The 11,741-nt window shown below is 39.9% G+C and overlaps 1 protein-coding gene across 1 annotated transcript in view; it reads left to right on the top strand.

Annotated features, from left to right (window-relative positions):
- The first annotated feature begins 8,215 nt into the window (after positions 1–8,215).
- The window catches only part of LOC121650891 (anosmin-1), a 43,714-nt gene continuing 40,188 nt past the window's right edge, over positions 8,216–11,741 (top strand). Inside the window, exon 1 of the mRNA XM_042002694.1 lies at positions 8,216–8,495. Within this exon, the coding sequence (XP_041858628.1) occupies positions 8,304–8,495 (192 nt within the window). The 5' untranslated portion in view covers positions 8,216–8,303. The remainder of the gene's footprint in view (positions 8,496–11,741) is intronic.

Raw genomic sequence — 11,741 nt, 5'->3', positions numbered from 1 at the left:
AGAGACAATGAAAGTAAACGCACACAGTTCACTGAAGGCATGCAGATGTCACTCAGTAAGCCTTTGATGTCCAGACCATATGCTGTGAAGAGAGTCCTGTCAGATCCGTTCTCTAGAGCAATCCATATTTAATGAAAGCAGCCAAATGGATATATGAGCTCATCCATCCAGTCAGGCAAATAACTGTTTCAGAGCCCTCTCCTAACACTTGGCTGTTTTATATATTTCAGTGGGGAAGTGAGGCTTCTCATTTCCAGAAAATGACTAATTAGAATTTTTCAGCATTCATGCATCCTCATTTTGCCCAATATCCAGATAATGACGTGTTCATTTTAAACACGCTGAAGGTTCCATGAGTAATAATTTATAGTTCTAAATTTCATAGCAATTACTGAACAGCATTTACTGTGATGTGGTGCACTGTGGGAGTTTTGGTTTCACAATAGTTGCACAATAATTTACTTTAGTCATTTGAAAGAAATATTAATTTTCCCAACTTTTACATAATAATGCACACAGAAACAGATGTTTATTTTGTATTATATGCATGCAACCCATTTAATTAAGCTTTTCTTTGAAAACTCAGTGTTTTAAATGAGAACATTTTAAAACAATAACTTAGCTTCCTTCATGGTGAAGGTCTGTCTTACCACAGCTAACCCCATTACCTTCGTATCCTCCATTCAGTTACTCCACTTAACCACCATGTTTTTGAGAAAACGACCATCCTTTGGGATTTAGAAGTGGTTATCCTCAAACCCACCCTGTCACACTTCGATGCAAGCTTCCTGAGGTTACAGTCTAGTGAAGCTAAAAAGAAACTGTCTGCAAGGAGTTTGATTTATAGAAATTCTGAAGAAATTCTACACAGCTTTGCTCTGCTCTTCTGGAAGAATTTTGCTGCTGCCATACTTATTGTAATTTATTCAAATAACCAAAAGTCCTGCTTTCATTTTAGTCTCTCTCCTACTTATGGCCTATAGAAATGCCCCTCTCACTCCCATCTTTTTGTGTTTATCAAGTGTAGCCAGCCATAGCAGATAAAACTATTTTGCCTATGTGTGTGTCTCAGTCTATGCCATTTTAAACCACATAGATGCAATAGGAAAACAATCTTTAGTTGGCAGTGTGCTACACAAACCATCCCATCCATGCTCTCTACTGTATGAATCCTGGAAAAACTTGGATCAGTCGCCCTGAATCCCTCCACGCTGCCCGTCTCCCTGCACTTCTATTACATGGTGTGTGGTAGAAGTGCTTCCTGCCATAGAGCCGGGACTGACCTCCTAACAAAGAACAGGTTCAATCTGCCTCCCTTCCCCCAACCCAGGAAGCTGATGAGGGTCACATGACCTTTCTAGACAGCACTGAGGAGCAATGGTAATATGTAGGGGTGGGGGAAGGGTGCTGTTAGTCACACGCCTCTTGTTGTGTCGTTATTAGGCTGGTGAAGCGTGGGGAAATCTCAGTCTGCAGCAGGGGAATATCCAGTCAAGTATTTATCGCTCATTGTGCTCTGGTGTCCAATGAGATTGGGTTTAGTGCCTTTAACTTTACTGGATTATGTACACCATTAAGAGAATAGGACCATCATTGGGCCAATGTGAAATAAAGGACTTTTGTTGCTTTTGTGTAAGTTGAGTACATCCATGTATTCATATAAAGCTTGTGGCATTACAAAGAAAAAAGAGCCTTGTGTTTATGACTTCACTGTACAACACCTCCCTGCCTATCCTCCACCCCTCCCCCAACCATCCACACCAGCTAGAAAGGCAGAAGGCTCTCTGTGGTACACTGTTATGTCATAGCCTACAGACCTATTTTTCAGACAAAGCAAAGCAGACTGCAAGAACAAACGAGTCTATTTTCAGCTGCAAATGCTTAGATTTCATGAAGCTTGGAGCTTTAATGAACCACAGAGCAGTTGAGCTGCTACAAACATCTTATATGGTAACCTATATATGTATCACACATGTTCTGACTCGAGTTGTGATCATGTATTTAAAACAACTTAGTATTGGAAAATATCTTTGAAGCTTTAGGAAGCCGCCTCCCTACCCCCGGCCATACTTGAATTCCTTATACACAACAGGGAGAGGCAGAAAAGGCGGGAAAGCAGACAGATGTCAGAGTGTCAAGGGGTCGAGGACAGAGGTCAAGGGTTGGTGACCTGGGCAACCCAAAGACTTGCCATTCCTATCCTCCCCCTCTAGCACAATAGAAGTCATAATGACTTTACAATGCTTTCTTTTTACAGTGACATTTAAATATTTTAGAAATGTTCTATTAGTATGTAGATTACTCACTGGACACAATATAATTAGATGTTTTTTGTTATTACATTATGAACTCTAACAAAAATGTTGATCCTTTAATAAACACAATGCAACAAAATTATGTCTGCTTTTTTTTTCAAATATATTTATGTAAGTTGTCTTTATTATTTTTCACAAGTAGTTTAGCTATGTGGACATATTGTAAGATAATTGCATTTTAGGATATACATATTTTCTAGTCAAAAATAAGAAGCAGACTACATTTAAAATAAAATGTAAAATGATGTAAATCAGTGTGATTTAAAACTAAACCTACTTCTACAAAGACTATTTCTAATTTCTTCCTCTTCTTACCATACGATGTGCATGCTCAGACTTTGTTACACTAAAGCTAACGGGCCTCTGGCTTGAACTACACATCTAGCATGCATATTAAAAACAACATACAAGCTAGAATAACTTTAACAACGTTTAACAAGAAAGCACCATGTAGGCATCTGTAACCTTAAAGATGTTAACCCATAAAACACACTGTTGTGTTTGCCAGGTATTCCTATTACTCACCTTATTATTGTGTGATTTTGTTTCCTCAATTCCAACATTAGCTTCAAACTGAGGTTTCAGTAGAAAACTTAAGAACATTTTAAAACCATTTGTCATCTGATATCTTTCTAGCATTAAATGTTGTATTGGTGTAATCTGTTGGCTATCATTAAGCATGGAGACAGGAACGTCTGGTGTGTATTTCCCGTATGATGGGTCTTTCCAAGTTGCATCCCTCTAAGGCTAGAAAAGACTTCTTTCTTAAAAACATGTTATGAAATAGTCATGGCAACAATTTTGTCAGTAACATCCTGCATATAAGCTGAAAATTTGACATGGCTGTAAGTTAGCTTTTAGCTGCTAGCTAGCTACCTAACAGCAATTTATTTGGGCAATTTTTTTCTTTGCTCTCATTTGATAGAACGCAGTACATTGCTATGTTTAAGGTAATAACAAATACTGTGATACTGCACTGTTTTTGAAGTGGGCGAAAGATTGTAGGTGCTTTGAGAACATCAAGGGCATGCAAAGGCTTTCTTGAAATTTCGCAAAACAAGTTAACGAAGCCCTACAAATGATTTAGTATAGGAAAAGTCTGTCAGTGTGGTTTGAGTATGTGGCATCCTAGAACTTTGCAGATTCAAATCCTTCATTGATTTTGAGAAGCCCCTTTAGCTTCCTGCTATGTTATAGTACCATAGTGGTGTGTCATAAGCTACCACTTACGTAAAGACGCCAAGCACAGTGCTGTGTTTTGTCAAACACTTGTCTAATAATTACTCCTCTGACCCACAGGTTTCAGTGGTTCCATTCGAACGGTTATCTTCTTTGTTTTACCTATTGGAAGTAAGAGATGGTTTGTACAAGAAGCAGAGAGATTTACATGTTTGCTGAGAATGATGGGATTGAATAACAGACAGGAAGCAGTTATCACACATCCTGATATAAAGTCATTCATATGGAGATGTCAGGCACCTTGTGAACTGATAAGACAAATAAAATGAGTCAGAGAGCATAACTATCAGTGAACATTTTCCTACCAAATTAGGTTATAAAACACTGATAAATCCTGCTATGGTGTGTATTGGTTGTACATGTGTGCGTGAGTGAAAACATTAGATTGTACGCGCATGCATGTGAGAGATTAAAGAGTTTCAAAACGTGTTCTATTTTCCATCATATCTGATAATTGTTTGCCTCAGACAAGAGAAAAAAATCTCCCTCCTGATAAATTCCCCATTGTTGAATATTAAGGCTGGATCATCTCCTGGAAAATATTGTGTGTGCAACAGAGAAAAAAAACAGAGCTCTCAAAGTGCTTGACTGGACCTGAAATTTATCTGTGGACACATCGCCATCTAGTGGTATAAAACCGAAACAAAACTCCCTCATAAACCTTGAGATATATTTAGATTGCATTGGTTTAAACCAGTTCTGCCTCAGGACTCTGCCCTCCTAGTGTCCTCCTCGTCCATTTTGAAAGTAAATATAATAAATAAACACTGGTCCATTTGTTGTCATTATTTTCATTCGACTGGCTAACGACCACAGAGGGATACTCAGCTGCCAGTCAGCCATCAATGTCCAAACTGAGACCAAACTGTGTCTTTAGCTCTGAGTGGGTGGTTTATATATGAATAACGGCTTGTATCTGGACTATCACCCCCTTTGATTGCACAATGCTGTATTGTTTTGAGATGTGGTGAAAGAAGGAAAATATTTCATGCAGGCTTGTGTTTAGAAGTCCTCCATGCCAAGTAGTTTTTCCAACCTCATATACAAGACCAATGTTTTCACAGGGGATGTAAGAAATTCTCACAAATGCGCCGACGAATAGCCTTGAAATTATGAATAGACAAAAGAGTGACTGTACACTGACTGTAGACAGCCTATTTAGAGAAAAAGACATTTTCCACATCATAGATTTTATTAGTTTGAACATGTTACCATCCACTCATGATACACCTGAAAGAATATCTGTGTGCTGTATCATAGGGCTATGCTGGCTTTAGAACATTATATTCCAGTTATATAGCATACTTTTAACAATATTAGCCCCCATATTAGAATAGGAGCATGTACATATAATATATTACAATATTAGATGTACATGCTCGTGATGAAAGTGAAGTTGCTTTATCATCTTTATTAAAAACTGTAAGTGATATTGTTGCATGTTAGCAATAACGTTTATTCCAAACACTTTATCTGACTTGTTAAGAGAGCTATTATGTATAAACCAAATGAAGTGTTATAATAGATTTTTCCTCAACCTAACACCATGAACAACTTGCCTTAACTTTGCACATGATAAAAGGTGTTTAATCATCTTTCTGTGTTTTCTGTCTCTACCGGGTACCTCGACTAAAATCTGCTGCAACTGCATCATTGTTGTAATTGATGAGGTATATTATTTGATTTCATATGGGAAAAAAAAACTAAACTCACAATTTTGGCTGTCATGACATTGGATGGCCTTTTTATTTAATATGATACGCTCTCCTCATGCAGCACAATAGAAGTCTCTGTTTTTTCATTTAGTCATAAGTGTCCTTTTAACATGCGTGTGATTAAAACAAGTTAGCACAGCTTCGAGGTGATTGAAAAGGATTTACTGCTAAATTAAAGATTACATTTAAAAACTGATTTGAAAGCATGCTAGCATCAACTGCACTTGTGCTTCATCTTCAAATACTGCCCTAATCTGAACTAATCTTCCTCTTCTTTGTTTGCTAGAGCTTGCAACAAAAGCCGGTGGTCTCCTCTGATCTGAGTGCTCTCTCATCAAAGTGCAAGTCCACCCGCACCTTTAAGCATCAAAGATGCACAAGTGTTTGATCGCTGTGCCCTCTTTTTTTTTTCTTTTGTCAGGGGTATGCAGGTTGAAAACCAATACCAGTGTGTTATCTTTTGAGATGCTTTTGTGAGATCATGTGACAGAACCTCCCCTCCCCTCCCCAGCTCTGGGACTGCAGCCAGTCCCTCTTCACACCAGCATATCCAGTCATCTGTCAGGGTAATATCTTAAGAGGAAGCATTGAGACAATAGTGCACGTTCTTGAACAAAAAGCCACACAGGAAGGTGAATTGTGCTGTAAGATTATTAATGGACAGAATGTGTGAAACAAAATATTCTATCAATGTCTGATGTTTTTGTTCTGACCCTGGGGATGTTGATTGACTTTGCAGCTCTTATAATGTTATTTTTAGAGAGAAAGAACAGACTGACCCTGAGGGGAGAGAACGAAGATGCTTTCTCATTAGAAGCAATACTTGATGGAGGGGGAGGCTTACTATGGGGGGCGACTGAAAATGTAAAATTAGAATCACAGGTTTTGGCAACATGTATCTTACAGGAAAAGAAAAACCAAATAATACTAAATTTTATGTTGCATGATATATGACTCATGAGCAACTTATATTCAGGTTTATTTATACACATAAACACATGTTGCTAATGGAGACTCACTGTGAACACATATATGCACATTAATGCTGTGATAAGAGCTTTGTAGACAGCTTTATAGTCTGAGCTCTCTACTGGAGGAGGCTTTTCCCAGTTCATGAAAGCATGGCGTCGGAGAGATACGTGTCCCACAGACTGCAGGAGACATCGGGACCGCACACAGACAGTAAGTTTCCTTCACTGCACACCATAAAACCCCCCCCACAACACATGGCTGTAATAAGCCAACAAATTAAGCCAATACTCTGTTTTTTAAGGTACACAAACATCCGTGTTTAAATGTTTTAAGAGTAGCAAGGGATATCTCACCCCAAGTTCCATTATATGTCCAAGACCACCAGGGAAATGAGTGCACATCATTCTTATCATTAGAGAGCTGTGAGATGATACTGTTGCAGTTGTAGACCAGACCGGCTCTTACAGCCCAATGGTCTGCTTACTTTCACTGATCACAAAGTTTTTTTTTATCAATGACAAGGGAATTTAGGTGGAATTTTTGGCATGATTCACAATCCCTATCATTGTTAGAAACAGTGTGTGCAGTTTAGGGCGTGTTAATACGGCCATATTGTCTGTTCCAGTGCAGAGACATGGGTCAAACCATTTGGCACCATACACAACTAGCCCGAGGCAAGATTGTGACTTAAGCCAAATCTAATGATGGTGTGCGAATGAGTGTTCACTCCCACTCTGCATACAGTTTAAGAGCAACACCTATAAAACTTCATTATGCTGCTGCTGTAATGGGGTTCAGGAAAGTAATCCGGAAGCTGACAAAAGCAGGGGTGTCTTGTAAACCCTTAAGGGAACTTTCTAATTAAATACTAACTCCTTAACTCCAGTAAATAGTGAGGATTTCAAGCTTTTCCTACATGTCATATTTTCTCCATACCTCAGGCAATGAAATGATGCCAGAAGTTGGGAGTCCATCTTGAGGAATTTAGTCAGGATGGTTTTAATAGTTTTCCATGTTGAATTGTTTTTCCAAGCTACTGTGAAACTGGGAGGCGAGAGCTTGAGGGAAAAGGGGCTTCCCTGGGATGTTGGCAAGCGTATTCAAGGCCATATGTGGGAGTTTGATATAGAAAACCTGCCACATTTCACATGAGCTGTATCAACAAATCCAAGTCTTTCTCTTCTGTGTGTGTTAACATAGACAGGTGTGTACCTGGCTTTCCTTGGCACATGATGTTTAAGTGTATTGTATCTTTTGTTTTTTGTTAAAAAAAAAACTGGTATACATACAAGTTATTTGAATGAAATCCATTAACAAATACCTGAAACAGAGGGCACAAAATGCACATTTGTATATGTTTGTTAAATCATTTGTAATAAAAGAGCAAATCTCCCATTTTATGCTTCAATTTCAGATTGCTTTACACAAGAAGTGAAAGGTAAAGAGTTATAGTGATGAAGTTATATTACTTGCCACATGAAGAATAAAATATTTACACACACACACAAACACACACATACAGAGATTAAAAGTTTGGCTATCTGTAACCCCTCATGTTTCAGTTCAGTTTTTACACCAACATGTTTGGAGGTTCTGCAGGTTCTCTTTCATTGTCTGTATAGTCAGACGTTTTGTAATGGAGATTCCAATCAGTGTTACACTTATCTAATACTCAATGTTTTTTTTCATATATTAATGTTTAATACAAATAATTTAACTGAGCCTGCAATAATAATGAAGTATATTTGATCTTATCTAGATTCATGGACTCTTGCTACATTTAGCTCTGACTGTAACTGTGATTTCTAGTGAACCCTCTTCACCTCTCCACTGTATTAGAAGCAACCCTTGCTCTGAATAGTGTGTGCAGGGATATGCAGCAGTCTACCTGCTTTAATGCTCCTCGTGCACGTCAGTCACCGCGGGATCCTCCAATCGTGAGCCACGTGAGCCCCCAGACTCCTCCCCAGCGTATAATTGAAGTTTCTTTAGTTTCTTCGGCGGAGCTCGCGCGCAGTGTTGTCCGATCCGCGAAGGGATTAAATACACAGCAGCGGGGACAATGTTTTCCAGGAGCCTGAACCTGTGCATGAGCCTGTGCTTGTGGATTACGGCGTTGACGAGCCCGGGAAGTGTGTCCGCGAGGAAGCAGGACGACTCTTTCTTCACTGCCAGCATTTACCGAGCAAGATGCGCCTCGAGATGCCTCAGTCTGCACATCACTCGCATCTCTGCTTTTTTCAAGCACTCCCAGGTACGAGCTTGAAAGTCCTGAGAAAACGGTGGAAATCCAAAGATAACCCCTCCCTGCAGTGTGTTTGTGGGTTCATGATCCCCTCATGAGCCTGTTTTGAGCCAACAGGAGCAGGTCACTAATGCTGTTCTGCCTGGTTTGTGTTATGGCAGGAACCTAATTGAACATTTATTACCAACAGCAAAAACTCACCAGAGATACATCAGTATTCAGGGTTGACTTGCTTGCAAACTTGCCAAATACAGTCTGTCACTGTCGTTTGTCTGGATAATGGGACGTTTTTCAAATATAGTAATAGCCTAATTAACAAATTGCAGTGTTTTTTATACACTGGGAGATGATGAATGCCTTCAAGTGGAGGCAGTTTCCATTCATTACTAGCTAATTACTGGAAAACAAGCGAGCACTTCTCAGTGCAAATGTGGTGGCTGTGTCTTCATATAATGGGAAACTTTTTTCTTAACCCTGCATAGTGGGAATTTTATAGCCTGTTGTGATGCAGACCTGTCTTGGAGCTGCTATAAATTAGCTGTATGCTTTTGGCTGACTTGGTATGTGGTGTCAGAAGTTGTTTTTCACCCTCCACTGGATGTACTGTTCTCTCCCAGGACTCCACTGAAAAGAGCTGGACACTGATCCCTCTCCCCTTTGCTCCTTTGCTCCAACTATCTGTCTGGTGACTACCTTTATACTCACTCCATTAGCATTTGCAAGGTTCGTCTTTCTCCAAGTGCATTAATGACTCCCTAATTGTCTGGAAACAGTGTGGAGCAAGGTAAATTTGTAATTAGGTTTAATGATTTGACTGAGCACATGGCTCGTTTGTTACAAACTAATTTCACTTTAAATGCACTTATTGATCCGGTGTAGTCGTTCTTAATGCAGGTTCTTGAGACACTGACCTGCTGTGGTTAATTACAGCAATATTATTAAGGGATGATATATGACTGAGTTGAGGGAGGTGTAAATGTGCTGTACTGTAATGAGCATCCTGTGAGGATAGAAAATAGAAATGGTGGGCATCCAAAAGAAACAGATTGAAAACAGTGTTTCTTAAAGTGGAACTTGGCAGGCAGGATGAAGGATTTGTTTAGAGAAGATTCCAGGGGTGCATGGCAGCCCAAGGTTGCAAAGTTGGACAATTAAATTAGTCACCAGCTAAGAAGTCAAATAACTGTTGGAGCCTCACCTCTAATGAACAGCTAATAGTGGGCATAATTGACTGCAGAGCCTCAGAGTCTGAGGTGGTGTTCAGTTAAGGGGGGAAAATAAGAGGGGAGGCATTTTGTTTAAAGACAGGGTTGTTAGTGATAAGTGAGGTTGCTTGAGCAAGCTGGTGGGCCTAAGAATAGACAGCAATTGTTGATAATCTGTGAGGATTGTCTTATGCAGTGTGATCTTAAAAGTCCTTTCATGTGAGAATGGAAGGGGAGGGGGTTCAGATCAGCTGCAAAAACATATGGCCATCCTCCACCCCCACCCCTTGCCCTCTACCCCCTGGCCCTGCCAATAAATGCCAGCATCACACCTCACAGGCATGTATAGGATGCACACTGGGCTCCGGTCACCTTCATGCTAAATGCTGGTGCCCAATTGTGATGAATGCAATAAGCTCTAATGTGGTGTTACCACAACTGTGGAGCATGCTCAGTCAGCACAACCTACAGGTGGATCTGCTTCCTCCGACAGATCTTGTTACAGTTCAGAGCTCCACTCCCAATGCTTGAGACGACAGACCTCTTAATTCAACTTGGACATCCTTCGGGGGTCATTTAATACTTGCTAGGAAAACCAAGACACACAACACCTTCCATCTTAATGGAAATTAAATGCCTCTACCGTATGTCAAAGCAGTGTCTTTTCCCTGCTGTTTCTTCATATTTTACTGTCTCTACTCAATACCTAGTAATCTATACGAGCTGCTACTTATTTTGGTCACAGTACAAGAGATAAATTGGTCTCTTAACACATTTAGCAGCTGGGATTTTTTTTCATATCGGCTTCAATTTGATCATTCTCAGAATACTGGAGTGATACTTTGAGAATGTATGTGTTATTTCAGATGTTATGGACACCCACGCATCTAAATCAGAAGACACATCAGAGACTTGGTTTTAATTGCTACAGTTCTGAATCAGTGCAAAATGGAAACAAGCATGAAGTTGCAGAGTTAGGAAACCCGTGGGTAGTCCATTGCTTGTCAGATTTATAGCAAGTGGAGATTTATTGATGTAATAGTATTTCCAAATACAGATTTATTGACATTTTACTCCACTTTTGGGGAACTTGTCACCCTAGTACAATAGACAGAGGGGAACACCCATCCATAAATATTAGCCTCGGACACTTTAAAATATTAGGAGCGAACTGGGAGCCCCGTGCAATAATGTATTCTGAAAGCATCAGCCTTGTAGTGGATTATTTATGTGAGGACCTGAGAAGCCAAAAACAAGGTGTGTCCATGAGGTCTTGTTATTACATTCAAAGCAATAAAAAACTAACTTTTTCAGTGTAGTCATTTGGTTTTAATATGCATCTCGCTTGAGAGATTTGTGTTTAAAGTGGAGAGAAGGAAAAACACTGGAAAGTAGTTTTTCCGTGTCCCCTTGTTTTCTCCTTTGATATTAAATAACTTGCGGTGGAATCAAACCCCAGGCCAACACTCGTCTTATGTGTGGCATTTTTCATTAGTGAAGACAGCGGATGAATAGAGGCCTATGTTGCTCGGCCTCACCTCTCTCTGTGCGTGCTTTTAAAAGCCGTGACGGTCCTCTCTGTAAATCTCACTGCTGCTACACCCTGAGCTACCTCACTTGACAAATAGCCCTCACTCCAAAGTGGAGACAACTTGACACCAGTGTCTCTGAAACACCCTTTTTATGTTAACATTGCTTGTGGACACATTAGCTCACTTTCAGAAGGCCTGACAAATAATTCATATCATCTGAATAATTGATGGGTAGAATGACCACGGCTCTCACAGCTACTCAAGTCAAAAGCCTGATATCTTGAGGCCCTTCGTTTGAGTGCTGCACATGTGTGATTGAGGGGAAGTTATTTTGGTGACGCCTGAGGACCCCTGCTCTGTCAAAGGACAGACAGAGACACAAGTCTGGCCTTTGAAGTCCCCTCTCCTGTTAACTTGGTCAGAAGTGTGCAAGGTCTCATAGACCAAATAAATTTTTTTTTGTAGTTAAGTGCTGGAAAAGATGCAGGTAAGTTTAAAAGCAGTTATGAGGCGAAGAT

Source organism: Melanotaenia boesemani, chromosome 12 (assembly GCF_017639745.1).
Source record: "Melanotaenia boesemani isolate fMelBoe1 chromosome 12, fMelBoe1.pri, whole genome shotgun sequence".
NCBI classification, from domain to species: Eukaryota; Metazoa; Chordata; class Actinopteri; order Atheriniformes; family Melanotaeniidae; genus Melanotaenia; species Melanotaenia boesemani.
This window is presented reverse-complemented; position numbering and strand designations above follow the sequence as displayed.